The 18995-nt window shown below is 36.1% G+C and overlaps 1 protein-coding gene across 1 annotated transcript in view; it reads right to left on the reverse strand.

Annotated features, from left to right (window-relative positions):
- LOC140155140 (uncharacterized) overlaps window positions 1-18811 on the reverse strand; it is a 31611-nt gene extending 12800 nt beyond the window's left edge. Inside the window, exons 1-8 of the mRNA XM_072177862.1 lie at window positions 18569-18811; window positions 15228-15363; window positions 14713-15007; window positions 12758-12934; window positions 11173-11260; window positions 10249-10432; window positions 1247-1401; window positions 121-196 (exon numbers count right to left, since the gene is read on the reverse strand). Of these exons, the coding sequence (XP_072033963.1) occupies window positions 121-196; window positions 1247-1401; window positions 10249-10432; window positions 11173-11260; window positions 12758-12934; window positions 14713-15007; window positions 15228-15363; window positions 18569-18811 (1354 nt within the window). The remainder of the gene's footprint in view (window positions 1-120; window positions 197-1246; window positions 1402-10248; window positions 10433-11172; window positions 11261-12757; window positions 12935-14712; window positions 15008-15227; window positions 15364-18568) is intronic.
- Window positions 18812-18995: the final 184 nt, after the last annotated feature.

Raw genomic sequence — 18995 nt, forward strand, 5'->3', positions numbered from 1 at the left:
CAATCCTTTCCAAAAATATAACTTTTATATATCTTGCATGAATAATTAAGAAGTAACAACACTTTTAATTAATGCATTTCTGAGAGTGCAGGGCCACCTTTAAGTGGGAATGCTTATTACCTATGTTGAATTTTTCAGTCTGTATACCATGTAGTTCAGATGATAAACTGTCGATTAGATCCTGCTGGGAACTCACCTGATGAAAATATAAAATACAATAAAACAAGCTTTGATATCAAATAACCAATTAATTTTCTTCACGCTGGTGTCGACTGCAGACGACATGTTTCAAATTTTTTTTTTTTAATTCAAAATTTCTGAATTATAAATTTTCTTGACCATATTTGGAATCAGCATGAAAAATGCATTAAAATGAGTACAAACAAGCCTAGTATTGGTTCAGTAGTTCTTAAGATAGCTCTTGATATTTTGAGAAAATATTTCAAAACTTGAACTTTTTCCGTTGAAGCGCTTGGCTAGCACGCAGAGCATTAACATCCTGGGTTTTCTCTAGTAAGGTTGCTTTGGGTATATCATCTTTACTGTCTGATTATGGGCCATTCCATTTAAAATACACACTACCCCTGTGGAAGATTTGGGAAATATCTGCCACAGAGGGAGTATGAATTTCAAATGGAATGAGCACATTAGCAGCTCCATTTCAAATTCACCCTCCTTAAGTGGAAGATTCAGGTTGAATCTTTCTCAGAGGGTGTATAAAATTCAAATGGAGCTGCCTAATGTGTTCATTCCACTGTTGTGTGAGTGCATGACGGTACAAGTACAAGCTCTTGCAGTGTCACAATTCTGTTCATTTGAAAAAATTGAGCTAGCCTGAAATTCCCCTTCAAATACAACCTTTTCATCTTTTTGTAACTGGTCTAAACTTTATCACAGCATGTTTACAACAGGGCTCAAATTAATGAGGATTTTTTCAAAAGCAAAAAGCAATACAGGCAAGGGCTATACTTTTTGTAGAATATGTTAAAAATAGTCCTCATAATCATGGAAGTATTTTGAGCACTGATAAGCAGCACTGACACTACTGCATTTCTTCTGTGTCTCTGAGTCATTTCTTACATGATATAATCATCCAAGTAACCAATCCAAATAGCTTTTAGATCTCTGAGCACTTTTACACTTAATCCCCTTCAGCCTATACTGACTATTCTTACCTTATCTCTGATTGGCTCAATATATGATATAGCCCTATTTGTAACCAATCCAGATAGGAGTTAAGTCTTACCAGGGCTTTCAATGCAATGATTTCATGCCTCATTCTCATCATACATCCATACTGGGCTTGGTAAGCTTCTCTACTTTTCTCTGTCCATTTCTGAATCTCTAATTCCATCACCTTCAGGTCTAGTACAGGATCACTTTGTTTTAGTATGGTCTGACCTGTAGCAGCAAATGATACAAATAAATATTGCTACTCTCTATTTCAGAAAAAATACAGCACTCGCTTTTTGAGTTTAAAAACCTATTATGAAGTTCTGCCAAATGAAACGATACTAATAAAGTTTAACACAGTGCAACAAGTTAAACTCAATTTACCCTTGCTGAGAAATGGACCAATCCATGTTATTGTTTACCGGGTCAGATGTCAATCATTGTCATGCAGATAAATTTGTATTGTTTGGCTCGACCGGGAACCAATGGGATTTACGCTTTCGCGGGTTTCGGGCGTGATTAGGTGGTTTTATTCACTGTTGGTTTTGTATTGGACACGACAACAACAAAAATCTTTGGCTACCGATTCTTAGAAATCAACAGCAACTTCATAAGACATAAACAACTGACTGATTGATGATAAAAAATCAAGCTTTGGGAAGCTTAAAATGTGCACGTTTACTGCATCAATAACAAGGACACGCTGATTTTTCTACCTTGTTTCTGCTTACTGCACAACAATATAATCAGGATTCAGGTTCGAATTTAATGCTGCGCTATGTATAATTGGTGGCGAGTTCGGCGCTGGCATGCAGTGCTAAAACTTGGATGTAAAAAATATTGATACAGGTAGTAATATCAACATTTTGTGCACGTTTGGTGAGCTAGCCGAAGTCAGTATTCTATACAATCGTCGTGGAAAATTCCCGGGAAAATTACGGTAGACGAATCCCACTGAACAGCACAACATGCACGCAAAGCAGTCATCTTCAAGACTTCATGAAATTTGTGGTTGAGTAATTTCTGATTAGACGGAGAAATATCCGGGTGAGAATAAATTTATTTAAGTTGTGTATAATGCGGGAGTCGAAATTGTATTTAAATGCATCTAAATAATATTTAATGGTGTTTTCTTGCACACTAAAAGTGCTCCAAAACTTTGCAATAGTCCTGTGGCTTTACGCATAATATTAATGTTTGTTTACCAAGTGTGGTTCTATGAATAATTCATGAGGTGTAATTGTTATGTAGGGCAGGGTTTTACAATGCACATGTAGCCATTATCCAAATAAGGCAAGGCGTAATAAAAGACACGCTCATTATGACGTCAGGGTCCTTGAGAATTTGACATGGGCGAATCAATCGATATCCCGATTGGCAAACAATGACTTCCCATTGCAAATCAATGGCGCTTAATTTTTCCGGTGTCATCGTATACATTTGAGCCATAGTTTTTACCGGCTAATTTGGACAAATATTACCAAAGTTACAGCAATTGTCGAATCAGTTTGGCAGCTCGGAATTCGGGATGGCAAAATTTAAGCAAATTAAACTATCGTTTTTGATTGCGTCGGTTCATTTAAGTAGGTTTTTTCAGCATGTTTTTAGGGTAAAGTTGACAGTCGTATTTTAATTTGGTGCGAATTCAGTTCAAGCAGTGCCAAGAAATATTGTCAGTTTTCTTGAAATTAATGTGGTTTTCATTCAAGGGATCCCTTTTATAGTTAAAACTCAAAAATGTTGGGATCATTTGGCTTATTTAATTTACGTATTAAAAGCTGGAAAATCATAAGTAGAGAATTTACAGATGGTCAATTTTATCTTCCTACTTGTAAATAACAAAATCAATAAAAATAGAATAACAAAAGGGAAGATGTAAGACGCCGGGGTAAGACGATGATAATGTCGGTCAACGATTACGTGTTTGGGTTGGGAAATCCCTAATAATGATAATAGTTTTAAGTAGCAAAATATCGGTGTACAGATGATAATATTTAACGCCACTTGTAGCAAAATAGTTCACAAAGGCAATTTATTTTAGCCATAAAAATCTGGAAAAATCCTTGTGCAATTTCCGTCTCCTCGTTCGTCAAAATGGGGTAAAGACAGCCCGTCACCCCTGGCGAATTTTGCGTGACATGCGTTTGTGGTAAAATTTCTAGGTGTGATTTCACCTTTTTATAATAATGCAAGCATATTTTAGGTGATAATTGTTAGTATAACATTAGCAGGCCAGGTTTTTGTGGCTTATTGAAAGGAAGGGTATCATGAGTATATTTACCCTTGGATATTTACCTTCATAATGGACGATTATGTCTAAGCTTACTCTGCATAAAACGTATATAATTTACATGACAGAGTCGGTAATGCATTAGTTTTGTTTGTTTGGTTGAATTTGGTTTGATTGTGGCATAATGCCTTACTTAAAAGGTAACCTAGTTTCATCCATAAAGTGGTCATATAGTGTAGGTCTAATTTTAGTCACGGGTTGTAGACAAAATGTATCGAAAAACAAGGATAGCCCGATATGTCCCTAGACGAGAATTGTTATTGAATACTTGGATTTTGGATTTGGATTGGAAATTTGATTGGACTGGAATTGTAATGTTCTTTTCTTTGGATTTGGATTGAAGTTGGATTTAAAAATTGGATGTGAATAAATTTGATTGGACTGGAATTGTAATGTTCTTTTCTTTGGCTTTGGATTGAAGTTGGATTTAAAATTGGATGTGGATTGAAAATTGGAAAAATAAATAAATAAATAAATAACATTGCAACGCTCTTTTCTTTGCATTGAATTTGGATTGAATTTTGGATTGGAAATTTGATTGGACTGGAATTGTAATATTCTTTTCTTTGGATTTGGATTGAAATTGGATTTAAAATTGGATTAAAAAATAAATAAATAAATAAATAATTGCAATGCTCTTTTCTTTGGATTGAATTTGGATTTGGATTGAAAATTGGATGTGGATTGAAAATGGAGAAGAAAAAAAAAATAAATAAATAAATAAATAAATAAATAATTGCAATGCTCTTTCCTTTGGATTGGATTTGGATTGAAAATTGGATTTGGATTGAAAAAAAATAAATAAATAAATAAATAAATAAATAATAATAATGAAAGACCAGGGTTTATCATGTGTGTTACGGTCTGTGTGAGGGATGTTGATCATAGTTGCATACTGCATCCCTTGTTAGGCTTTTATCACAGGCTCAACGGGAATGTGGACGAGCTCTTCTTGAGTCTTTATAGAACTTGATGGTATTAGTAATGTGAAGTTCAGAAGTTCAACGGTAGATTTTAGATCATAAAACTTGGTGAAGAAGGATCTTGGATAGTTTAATAATCTTGTGGTAAATCTCAGGTCAAATATTTGGATGGTGATTTAAGGAGGAGTAGTTATGAGTGCCGCAAATACATTGGTCATCGCTCTGTTGGCCACAACGGGGTCAATTTAAAGTAAAGTAAAATAAATTGGATGGTCATGAAACCAATATAAAGATATCTAATTAGGAAAAATCGTTAAGCAGGGTCAAAGAACTAATTAATGTAGAAAGGATTTCATGAAAAACGGGGATAAAAAATTCTTGAGGTCAAGTAAGTAAAAACCGGATTATGTGAAAATTGGGAAAATGTGTTCCCTCATCCCTTGCATTTGTGATACAATGACAAGGATATATTGTGTCAAAGCATTTTTATTGTGGATTAAGGGTAATTAAGGCAAAGATTGCTTCAGTTTCTGGAATTAGTAATTAGTAAATGTCATATTTTGAAAGGGTTAAATTTGTATGAGAGTAGATCGCACAAATAAATTGTCATGCTTATCCACATAACACGATGGTTCATAAAAATGGTCAGGGAAAGAAATTAATACAAATTAAATATTCATCTGTCTCCTGATAACTTGTGTTGGATCACAAACAAAATCGAGGAGGTTTATTCAAGTTACACAGGGTAATTAGTATAGATGTGCTGGCAGGTTGGTTCCCATTTCTTTCTTTTTTCTTTCTTTTATTTATATTGCAGGCTATACCAATGACACTTTGATGCTGGTGGTAAGAAACAAGCCTGGCCTGTATGTACATGTACACCTGGACACCCATATAATTGCTAGTGACTACTAGACTTTGTGTGAGGCGACAGTAGACTTTGACATGCACAGCGAAGCATATTGAAAATTGTGTGTCATCTGCGAAACTGAACTTACGCATACGAGCAATACAAGGAGAGCATGCATCTTTTACACAAATTGTACTGTCAGAAGTCTATTGAACCAAATAAGTTCTGAAGTTCGAGTCCAGCTAACGAAAAAGTTAATACTTTAGGGCTTCTCTTGGTGTATATAATAGCATCGTTTGATCAACCACAGTTGAACTTTGCATGGGAAATTTTAATTTGAGCATTCCTTCGATGTCGAGTAGTGGAAATTTGGAAGATGGGTTGTGCAGGATTTAGCCATGACCGGCGCTTTGGTAAGGCAACTCAGGAACAAAGGGTTGCATGTACATCGAGAGTGCTGAAATAGAATAAAATAAAGCAAGACATCAGGCAGAATGCTGTTAGCCACATTGGTCCAATATTTCTGACGCAAAATGGAATTAAACAACCCAATCACTGGGTTCTGTATGTGCGGTTGTGCGTAAGTGTACTGGCCAGTGCAAGGTGCCCTACTCGGATCACAAGGCCTATTTTCACTACACAACAGAATAACTCGATTTCTGCCCGAGATAGACGAACAGAATTTTCAATTGGTAACTAAAAGTATGAAAGAAAGTTAACCATTGTGATGTTGATCATCAAAAAGATCAAATCAACATCTTCATATATTTGAAGAAAGAAGAATTAACTTAAGAGTCGTAAATTCATCCAACTTCGCATTGGTAGTGGACAACATATACAAAAATTTTATACAATTTCGCAGAGTTGGACGAAAACTTTAGGGGACAACATGGGAAATTTCCATTGGACAAATGAATCTCATGGGACTTGGAATATCACTAATATCTGGATTTTTAAAAAATTGATTACATTGTAAGTAAAATTGTACAAGAAACAATTTATACAGTGGTGAGCCCTCTGATATTATATTGATGTGCTTTGCGTTACGTAATAGTATGACTATACGAGGGTAGAAGTGGTTGAGTACATCACGTCAGGTGCGGTTTATATCTCAACAACACATATATTCTGTTGCACATTAGAAATCGTGCTTGTATTTGTTTGATTAAGTCTGTTAAAGGGAAGTAGGAATCAACTCCAGGTTGGCATGGGGTAGCTAGACTCTGGGGCCAAGTACTATGCCCTCATTTTTTCTAGTTTTTTTTTGTGAGGTTAAGAGTCGGCTAGTTATCGCGTTGATTTCTTTCAATATCCTATTGTGACGATACAATGTATCTTACGGCATATAGAGCCAGCATAATTTAGTAGTGTTATTGTGGAGAATTATATGGATTACAGTCAATATCCAGCAAAGAAATTATAGTGCTGTTTTATGCTAATCAGCAATTAGTGGCACAGAGCCAAACTGTGATTTATATTTCAATGTGCCAACAATAAAATCCTTCATTGAGGTTCCATTTAGTTATCAGTAGCATTATCAAACATAGGCAGATATATCACCATGTAGTTTCTGGTTTTCAAACAGACGCTCTCAAATGCGCTAGTCAACTTTTAAATATGTGCCTCATTCCATTGTGTATCATCCAGGAGCGATAGAGGAGGTTTAGGTAATGATATCCGTGCAGCAAAGTGAACAAACAAGTTAAAGGGGGGGGGGGGGAATTAACCAAGTTCCTTATAAAATAAGTCCCTTGTGTGGGGTTTTGAATTATCTTTTCTGTATTTATTTATTATGATATATGTATATGTCATAGAATGCTAACATTAAGACTTGATCCTTGTAACTTCAGGTAGACCACCTGTTGAAGAGTCTCAGGAATTCCACTTGGGAGCGTGGGATCTGTATGCACCAGTACCATAATTTATTGTTGAGTTTCCAGCCATGATATTTGATGAATAATCCACGGGTTCGGGGTCAAACGCTCAGAATTTAGCCTCGGTGGCGGCCACCAGAGTGCAAGTTTGGATCACATTTGGTTTTGCTAAGACGAGATTTTCTGCGCCTTTGGTCGTTGTTTCGCTAGAGTCTTGGGTTGGGTAATTCGCTCGATTAGAGAATCTCCTATTATATATTTGGCAATTATAATGGCTGAGATTTTCTGCGCCTTTGGTCGCTGTCTCGCTGGCGTGATGGGTTGGGTTCTGCGCTCGGTTGGGGAGTGTACTATTATATATTTCGCAATTATACGGCTGAGAATTTGTTTGTTTGTTTGTTTGTTTATTTGTTGTAGGTACTGGTGCGGGTCTTAAACAAAAGTCAATAAATGGTTGTCGTGTCTGATTGCCAACATGCATGCAAATTTTGCGTCCGAGTGTTTTCAATTTCTCTGTCTTGGGGTAATAAAGTTTAACACAGTGCAACAAGTTAAACTCAATTTACCTGCTGAGAAATGGACCAATCCATGTTATTGTTTACCGGGTCAGATGTCAATCATTGTCATGCAGATAAATTTGTATTGTTTGGCTCGACCGGGAACCAATGGGATTTACCGCCAGCGGGTTTCGGGCGTGATTAGGTGGTTTTATTCACTGTTGGTTTTGTATTGGACACGACAACAACAAAAATCATCCCACACACCGCGCCCTGTGTGGACATGTGAGAAGGAAGTAAAATATAATTATGTGTGACAGTAATGAGATAATGACCTGTATAAATACAGATATATTTTATCTACTACATGGTAGTGTGTTAAATAATAGCTAATTAAAGCATTTAACTGTCTGTAAGTTTAAAAGAAAAATCAAGAATTATGCTCCCTGTAGATAAGAAGGGAGGAATAAAGAGTTGACGCCGATCATTAAAATTACATGTGACTTGCAATTAATTTCCCTTTCTCAGATCTTCATATTTACAATGTACACTGTTTAATTAGATCATGTGTTCAATATGTTGCTAAATAAAATTTATATAATTGTTCTGTATCAAACTTTTTAGAATGATAGTTCAAGAGGGAAAGTAAGTCGTCAAAACTATATATATGTACAGGAATTGACAATCGTATTGTTACATGCAGGCACAGGTCCGGTGTCATCAAAAACAGTAAAGTAGTCTTTTATAAGGTCAAAGACTTCACACAGTAAGCAAAAAAAAATAATGCTGGGTTTTGAATTATCTTTTCTGTATTTATTTATTATGATATATGTATATGTCATAGAATGCTAACATTAAGACTTGATCCCTTGTAACTTCAGGTAGACCACCTGTTGAAGAGTCTCAGGAATTCCACTTGGGAGCGTGGGATCTGTATGCACCAGTACCATAATTTATTGTTGAGTTTCCAGCCATGATATTTGATGAATAATCCACGGGTTCGGGGTCAAACGCTCAGAATTTAGCCTCGGGTGGCGGCCACCAGAGTGCAAGTTTGGATCACATTTGGTTTTGCGAAAACGAGATTTTCTGCGCCTTTGGTCGTTGTTTCGCTAGAGTCTTGGGTTGGGTAATTCGCTCGATTAGAGAATCTCCTATTATATATTTGGCAATTATACGGCTGAGATTTTCTGCGCCTTTGGTCGTTGTTTCGCTAGAGTCTTGGGTTGGGTAATTCGCTCGATTAGAGAATCTCCTATTATATATTTGGCAATTATACGGCTGAGAATTTGTTTGTTTGTTTGTTTGTTTATTTGTTGTAGGTACTGGTGCGGGTCTTAAACAAAAGTCAATAAATGGTTGTCGTGTCTGATTGCCAACATGCATGCAAATTTTGCGTCCGAGTGTTTTCAATTTCTCTGTCTTGGGGTAATCATTTATTTAGTACTAATTGGAGATAAAAGAAAAGTTCACTATTTTAATAATTTCTTGAAAAAAGAGTAAAAAACATGCATATTTGGCATGTTTTATGACAATCTACTCACAAAAATTAAAGGCTTGGAATAAGTTCATTAGAGATGAATCTATGTACGTTATAAAAGGGTCCTGAGACGTTCTAGTAGCTTTTCTGATGCAGAAAATGTATTGCACGTTTACACAGGACTTCTAATCCTCCAGCTATTTCACTGTATCAACGTCCATAAATCACTTCATCAACACTAATGGTACCCTTGGGCAAATTGAAAATAACCTGGGTGGGCCCTTATTGGGGTATGGGCGCTTATTGAAATGAATACAGTACCTTAATTCGTTTGCTGTCTATAATTTGAGGGGGTGTTGCATATACATGCTAGATTTATAGGTTGTGCAAAAGTTTTGGATAAAAAAGTATAGTGTAACTGATATCAATTGAAAGACAAGAGCTAGAAAAACTGTGACAATTACATGCTTTTATTAACACTGACATAGGAAAATGATTACAGTAACAAGAGGAGGTAGTACTAGTATTATGGGCGTCTGTGTAATATGAACTATTAGAGTGTGATTAAAATATGGTGATTGAATTTCACCTGCCATGTTTCATCTTTTTATTTAATTTGGCCTAATGTAGGACCGATTTGTATGACTATGAGGAGCCTGTAGTATGTGAAGCAGTACAACCCTATATGTCAGTGTGATCGGCTATTCTATTTGAAATCTGTCCCATTCCTGTAGAAGAGTTAAGAAAAATCTTGCACAGATGGAGTATGTTTTTCAAATAGAATTGGCTGCGGTTAATTATTTTGAAACCCATACCCCCCCCCCCCCTGTATAGGGCTTTACATAAATCTTCCACAAGTTTGGTGATTCAGAGTTGCACAAATGCAGCATAAATAGTATGTGTGCGGTAGCGCTAGATTGAAAAACTGGGGGTCTGTAGGGAACCCTGAACTGTCAGAAAATTTAAATATACGGGGTCTGAACTGTATTTTGGTGAGTCCGGGACCCCAAAGAGCAGCCTAGCACTACCCATGGGAGTAAGTATTTCAAATAGAAGTTATTCAATTGTCTATTCTATTTGAAACCCATACTCCTTCTGGGGAATACTTCAGCTACATCTTCCACAGAGGGAGTGTGTATTTGAGATGAAATAACAACTCACCTGTGAATGGAGGCAGGTAACACATCAGTTGACAGTTGGTCCAGTTATCTGCAATCTCAGAATATTTGCTGTTGAGGACTATGTCATCACTGAAGCCAAAATTACCAAAGAAATCTACTGCAGAATGGTCAGCATACACCACCAAGGAGTCATACACACCAACTAAGGATGGGTCTTTCAAATTCTGTTGAGTAATAAAATCAGTCAACCAACCAATAATTAGATCAGATGCCATTCTTAATTTTACACAGTTTAAAGGGGTAGACTACTCCGTAGTCCACTTGCCCATTTTGCATACTCTGATTTGTATTAATTTGTGTGCAATTGATAGATTTTCAAATCTGATATTTTCAGTCAGAATTACTCTATTGTCTTATAGACACAACAAATTTGGCAAATTCCAATTAAAGCCATATTATAACATTTGCTGAGGAGGATGCCTTCAAGTTCAGTCAAAATTATGATTTTTACATGATTGTAATGTACTTTAAGAAACTACCCTGCAAAAATCAAGGCTTTACATGTAGGTGCTGTATTTGTGACAAACTAAAATATTTGCAATAAAACGATGTGTCCATTGCTTTGTTCATACCATAGAAACTTATTCGTTGAACGCATAGGCGATGTTGTTAACACTGCACGTATGGGATGGTCACAACACATCAACAGAATCTACCTCAGTCACAACCCACGGAGTGATACGCATTGGCAACACAGCGGTTGGAATTAAATTTCAATTTTCTCAAAATAAGGGGCCATATCTGAAAACAGTTTGTGGAAAAGAAATACAAATCTATTTTTATGGAAATGTATGGCTTTAAAAATAAGTTGGGACATGTGTAAACATTATAATTATGCCAAAAATTCATGTTTGAAAAAAAATCATATAAATATATGCAAAAAATGTATCAAAGATGAACCAACCTGAATCAGATGCTTGCCAATTCCTAATTTTCTGAAGCGTTTCCTTACAGCCAGCAAATCAATTTGAGTAATCTTCTCTCCTGGACGACTGCAATAAAAAACAAGACATTATGTGAAATATTCCATCAAATGAATGCTTGAAAGATTTGAAAACAAATCTATGGTTTAAAGAAAAAACACAGACTGCTCAGTAATAGTATTGACTGGTTAAGGTGAGTGGGACATCAGGACTCGGGAGCCACATTTTTCCAGTTTTAGCCATTTTACAGTGTACTTAATATTAATACAATTTTCTTATAGGAAATGAGACAAGAACACAAATAATCATATCTATATTTCCATATGTCTTGCAATTCTTAAATTAAGGCCAGTAATATATCAAAACAAAATTTTTGGGCGATTTCCCCCTCCCGAGAAAAATCATGCACATGTACGGGGTGAAAAATACACTCATGTCAACTTCAACAACCCCAGCTATCCCTTCTCCATACCCAGAAAGCATTTCTCTGCATGTGTTCATGTTCACATGTCTCATGTTCCAGCAGGTGATAGGACATTTCCATAGCAGCCCCTCATTTATGGAACAACTTACCTTTTTTGGTCAGAAAATGAGAACAGCTTTGTTTCTTGCAAAAAAAGTCCACAAAACCTGATTGATGTCCTTTTTCCTCTCTTTTCCTTTTCAGTGCCTTGTGTCCTCAGCTAAAAGGTGCTTTATAAATATTGCTGTATGCATGCATGTATAGGTAAGGTGTATCTACACTAGGTTTCCGAGAAGAATGACAGTACCTTGCTCATATTGACGCGAGCACAATGTTAATGAGCGACATATTACAGAGCTTTTATGTTCCCTTTTTAGGGCGCCGACCAACGTTTTGATGCACAATCGATCAATCAGATTATCGGTCTGTTGCTATGATTGTCAGACAATTAAATCAGCCAATCAGAACCCCGCTTCCGTGTTTACGCTCTGCATGCTCTCAAAATGTAAACAACTGCCAAAAACTGTAATTATCTTCAATCTTACATGCTAAATTATTGCAAACATCTACCAAAAAGTAATTACCCCCTTTATCATGAGATAAAAGTCTATGCATCAAATGTAAAAACTGAAATAGCAAAAACAAACCCAGGTTAATTCTACAAATGTTGATACCTCATTTACATGGATAGCTCAAAATATGTAGCCATGGTGACTCCTTGAATGAAAAAGATGCATTTTCAAAAGATCCACTAAAAAGCTGCTCAAGTCAGTGTACCATTACATTCTCTTCATGACTGGTCAAGGGTGACCCGCGGTGACCAGTGACAACCAGGCACTCTAGCGAAAAAGCAACATTTTCAATAGGTTTAGGTGCAACTTTTGAATAGGCATTTTTTTCATTCAAAGAGTCACCATGGCAACAAATTTTGGGCTATTAAGACATATATGAGGCATCAAAATTTGCAAAACAAAACTGGGTTTCCTTTCGCTATTTCAATTTAAAATTTTGATGCATATACATATTGAGTTATTATCTCACATTGACGGTAATTACTTTTTGGTAGATGCTTATTTCTAAGCAACACACATCAAAATACTCACATGTATGATTTTTCCCAAGTTGCACAAGCAACAAGTCTACCTTCAATACCAAGTGATACTGATAGTGGTAGACTTTCTCCAGTCTTTAAAGCTGCCTTTCTCTTCTCTCTTCTTTCTTGAACAGCTTTTAGAAATTCATCTGTTCCTCCAGAGAAATCTTGCTCTTCTTCTTCATCACTGTAGGTAGTTTTGAAAATTGTACATTTTATTTTTATGGTATACAAAAATATACATACTGCGATGAAGCTAAATGGGTCTGATGTCGATCTAGGCCTGGCATTTTCGGGTAATTTTGTACCCGGGTACCCGGCGCATATTTCGGGCGGGTATACCGGGTACCCGAAATTTCGGTTTTGTAGTGTCCCTGGACCTAGACCTAAATGCTAGGATCATTCATGGTTAACCTAAAAAAAAAATATAAAAAATTCAAGATGTTTAGTAATTTTAATATGAAAATTGATACTTTGTATTCATGTCATACTCTATTAATGATTTTAAAATGCATTCAAATTCAATGCATTTTGAAATCATTAATAGACTATGACATGAATACAAATTATCAATTTTCATATTAAAATACAAAATATCTTTAAATTTTTTTTTTTTTTTTTTTTATTTGGTGCCGGGAGGGTATTTCCTACCGGGTAATGTAATCTCGGCGGGTATCCGCTAGCCCGCTCGAAAATGCCAGCCTTATGTTGATCAAAATCAAAATTTAGTTCTCAATTTCATTACATAAGCCACTCTCAGAGCTTTATTTTGCTGAAACCCATCATTATTAGGACTTCCGTTTCCATAGATATGGCCATTTTAGTGCTGCTCAGAACAATAAAATACAAAGCAAGTTGCATTATTGTCTACATCTCAAAATCAATATTTCTGACATCCGACTCATTTTTCTCACATCACATATGTCGTTATGGGTTTGATACAGTATCTAATATGCAAAATTGCTTTCTGAGTAAATGATGTTTGAACATTTTGGTACCATTCCAACTACCATTTTCAAAATTGAGAAAATTAAAGGATCAATCATTTGAAATGTATAGAACTGAATGTGCTTATTAAGAAGTAAAAGTATCACAGACAGCTATACAGTGCTCGATACCAATAAATGGTAGAGCTATTTTAAAAATATAGACACAGATATTAATACATTTCACAACACTGTGTTTCACGCCAAAGCGATCTTCAGGTGAATAAATTAAAAATGAAAAACACGATGATCAAAGGCCTTTCAAAAACTCCGTAACCTAGCAACGAAATAAAGCGTGCACGCAATGTACGCGGTGTCGAAAAACACACCTAGCGCCAGAATGACGCACAACGGCATGTGGTGAAATAGGTTATGGAGAAAATAATGAATAGGCCTAAACATACCATATGAAACATTACTTTTTCTTAACACGGCTATGACGACATTTGCTTATCAGCTCACTTCTTTTGTTGAGCGAGATTCTTGGATTACTGAATGTGCAGTATTTATTTACAATACTTTCATGTTCTGAAACAATACATAACCATGAAAACGGGTTGATAAATCCAAAAATTTAAAACTAAACCATATTTGGGTAAATTTATTTATTTTACATCAAATGCTTGTAACTTTACTTCTTGAGGTCACATTGGATTCAATGGGGTGTCATAATGTGCAGGATTAGATAGTGTATCTATCAAAAGTTTACCAAAATATGGTTTAGTTTTGAAATTAGGATTTTTTCCAAGTTTAAGGATACCTTTTTGGTGCAGTATATTTGAACTGACTGTTACCCAGATGGTGCAGAGGTCTGGTTATGTTTTCAATGTCACATTTTGGACAGGTAGTTTACCCCTCTTGTCTGGCTTCAATCAGGAAGCATTGAGAGTACCTTCCAGATATGGTGAAAATGACGGGCACTTGTCAAATCCTAGCTAAAACCCTGAACTGAATCGCCCATTTTACCAAACCATCTCACCTTTGTGACCCGGCCTCACTGTCGGTATCACTAAACACATCAGCAAATATCCCTTTGGTTTCATCACCACTTGATTTCACTTTCACTCCTACCCCCTCATTGCGTGGTGTATTCTCATCTAGTCCTTCTGAATCCAAGCCCGCCTCATCATCATTACTCTTCTGCTCAATGGTAGTAGCATCACCGCATCCATTGGGTGAGTCTAGATCATCACCTTCATCGCTGGAATTTTGGTCCAAATCATCAGCAGAGTTTTCACCTGACTTGGTTTTCTTTTGGAAGCTCTGAAGTACTTCTGTATAATGTCAAGGAATGAAGAAATTTAAACAGGAGGAATTAGTTTTAGGAATAGTCCATACGGGTTACAATGAGACAATTAGCAGTAAAAGTTCCTTGTCCAGGGCAATTTTTATACGAGAGCATACTAACCACTTCTTACTTTTTGGGTCCCAGGTTCAAATCCTGATCAAGGATGAATCTTATGCCAATAATGACCAATTGCAGTAACTTATTACCTTTTGGGTCCCTGACAAGTATAAGAGTCCTGGCTCCTTTCCCTGCTACAGTGTCGTATAAGACCTCTGGTGTTATGTCTGGTAGGCACACATCATATAAGGCTACCACGGCATGGAATAACTCACCATTTGGAATCTGTAAATATATATTAGTGAACATCTTAGGTTGTTTTTATTCATTTTGTAACTTAATGGTGTTATATTTCAAAACTAAGACCATAAATTCATTTTTGGTTCTTGGCTGTAGGATTTCATGAATTGGCTCGCGGTTTTTATGAATGACAGAAACCAGCTGCGAACTCAATTCCGGAAAAACCAACACCCGGCCAAGGAAATTATAATTTTAAGTTTATCAGTATAATTTAACGGTAAAATCAATCAAGTAAGTAACTTCTACTTTGCTCGAGAAGTCTAGCCAAGAATTTGCTTACCATTAGCTTCACATTCTAGGCTAGAGACCATTGCATTCAAAATCTAGTCGGATTCACTGAAGCATGACGCCGTGTAACGCAATGGAAGTTCAGAAGTAAGCAGGGTTAGCGGTGCCTGGTTAAAACAGGGGGTCCAGTGGAAGCTATTTGGATCCCTTAACCCCACCTTTAGTCTGAAAATAGGGCGTCCAAACCTAAAAACAAAGGGTCCAAAACGCCAAAATCTTTAAAAAAAAAAAAAATTGAAAAATACCAAAAAAGTTAATTTTTTAACAATTTAATTTAATTTAATTTAATTTAATTTAATTTAATTTAATTTAATTTAATTTAATTTAATCTAATCCAATTTAATCTAATTTAATTTAATTATTTTATTTCATTTTATATTATCTATCCATGTCTACCACCTGCTGAGGCTCAGTGGTCAATAATTAATTTTATACTGCCTGGAGAGGGCAGTATATCTTTGTTTATCTTAAAACCAAGATGGTGGACTCGATCTCATAAAGTTCGCGATACGGCAAAACATCTGAATTTACTGTAAATTCTACTTCACAAATCAGTATTACTGTGTGATATATCAATTATTGAAGTAAATTAGTCCATAATTCACCATTTTAGGGGTTCAGTTGCTTGGAAAATGATGTGCATATTATGCAATTTGGGGCCTAGAATGCCGGACTTTCTGAAAGTTGAAAAATAATGACCGTGACGATATGAACTGAAAATTGACGGCGCCCAGCCTTGGATATTCCTAAAACAACGACTTTTTGTGGCGATTTTGAAAATTAATGACACATTTATGTAGATAAACAGTTAACATTGTTAAATGGGAGGATTTTTTATTTCTACACAGTAAATCCGGCTGCGATTTGGATGCGTCCAGTTGAGATTTTTTGGACTCCTTAACCTCCTTGGATTTAGAAATTCAGTGCGTCCATATTTACCCATTTTCAAAATTTTGCGTCCAGGACGCAATGACGCATTAAAACGCGAACCCTGGAAGTAAGTTGTCGATCACGACAGACGATTGCATCAAAAAAGTTGCCAAAATCAGACTTCAGCAAAATTTTAGACTGTCCAAAAGAGGTAAATCTTGCTCAAAAGATACTAGTTGACTCATCGAAATAAATTTCATCCAAATTTCAACATTAACATTTTAACCATTGCAAGATTATCTAAAGTTATATCTTTACATCCTATTTTCCTAGAGCCATATTGCAGTTTGATAACTATATAATTATAGAAAAATTATTTAATTTGTGTACATCATGGTACATACTCTTTGCATGGGCGCTGTGGCATAATTTCCGCCTTATAAGCCGAATAGTAAGCTGTTGTACGCAGAGATAATCTCGCAAATTATAATATATCATTATATGGCTGCGTAGAGTCAAGAACTACTAGCTAGCGTTGCCGTTGCAGGCTCATGACACTCGTATATTAGGCACTTCGCACTTGATTATTAGTTTCCTGTTAAAGATTTTGAAAAAGGGACGAGGTGACTTTTAATTATTAATTATCTTTTATTTTCTTTATTTAGTTTGAACTATTATTACAAGCAACTATTCACTCGTTTCGACTAGAGCGGGCATTTAATTATTTCACAACAATATTTGATTTTATAAATAAGTGAAGGTGGAGTTGTATCATCATTATTGTTGATATTATTAAAGTCAGAAAATGGCAAGTAGAAGTAGTTGAAAGTTATTTAAAAGGAGAAAATTAGAAATAAAAATAAAATAATTAATTATTTTGAGATTTTCAATTTTGGACGCGGGCGGTAAACAGGAAACTAATAATCCAGTGCGAAGGGCCTTAGCATGATTAGTTGCAGAGTAACAAGCGTAGTTGAATGTTCCACGATGTACACGAATTAAATAACTTTTCTATATAAATATAGTATCACTTACACTAGTACAAGGAACTTATACGATGTCCTCATTCACAAACTGATACTATCTGTCCATCGTATAAGCCTCTTACCGCACGATAATGTGGTGAAGGAATATTACACAGTCAAGAATAGGCTCCATCATCTTTTGGTTCTGATCCCTCCCAGTCTCCCAAAACATCAAAACGTCAAAATCATTGTACATTTACTTACTTAAGACTGTCCTTTTTCATATAGCGCAGACAAAGTAGGGCCAAGCTAAATAGAAATGGTCAAATTTTGGCAAAATATCTCTCTGTGTAATCCTATGTAAGTCCCATATCACATAGGTATCCTAGGTGAATTCAAATTTGCCATCAAATTGCATCATTTTATATATCAAATTAAAGCCCTTGAGTAAACTAAGCCAAAACTGAAAACCTTTTTTTTTCATAGCACTTTCCGTAGCAAAGTTACATCTTGTCAAAGATTGACTTTCATCAAAAAGATTCAGCTAGCAAAATTCCCCAAAGCGGCATTTAGGGGTGTTTCTAGATCTTAGTCTCATGGCGATGGCAGCTTTTTTTAATGGAACTGCTATCAAAATCCCTCTAAAATTCCATGTGCGACTTGACTATCACCATAAAAAATCATATTTGGGTCAAGTGAAGTATAGAAAACATATTTATGTAGGTTTCTTTCACCCACCTATTCTCGAAAAAAATTCAAATTTCTATGTAAATATGCATTGTGTTGGGGCCCCGGTCTCGGCGAATTCGCTGACTAGTAAATGTGTTAACTAAGGTTTGCCTAGGTTACCTATATCACATCGTTATCGGCGATCGAGGTTTTTTTTCTTCTGAAGTTTGGTTGGTACCCACCAGCGTCATGCATGTGACGTGACACAGCGAAAATAAGCGACCGGGAATCAGGGATCGTTAAAACGTCAACAAATTTCAAAACACAGAAAGCAGTAAACTTATTGGCGAGCGGTCCGAATTTTGAGCCATAAAGTTTACGTGGTGAACTACACTTACACCTGGGATGACGTCAACAGACTTGAATTTTGGATTTTGCAAGAGCCGACGAAATTCCACAAGGAATGGAACGCAGGTGACTTTATCCTTTGGTTTTACTTCAACAATACCACTGCTTGATTCCACGCTGTTAACTTCATCAGCTGTTTCCTTTTTGAGCTGTTTGCCATCAGCAATATCTGCTTTTGAAGCAAATTTCACAGGAGGCAAACGAGCGATGATGTTTGTTGTGGGCGCAGACATCTTGTTTTTATTTACATTCAGTGTTGCCAAAACTTTTCAGTGTCAAGGCGCGGCGCATTGACTCGCCAGGCCGCGGTAAAGGATTCTCAAGTAGCCCAATTTTTTAAGCTTCCAAAAAAGCGCCCAATACCGGATATTTGGGCGGATTTACCCGAATTTAGAACGCAAAACACCCAATTGGGCG

This window comes from Amphiura filiformis, chromosome 1, assembly GCF_039555335.1.
Source record: "Amphiura filiformis chromosome 1, Afil_fr2py, whole genome shotgun sequence".
Classification (NCBI taxonomy): Eukaryota; Metazoa; Echinodermata; class Ophiuroidea; order Amphilepidida; family Amphiuridae; genus Amphiura; species Amphiura filiformis.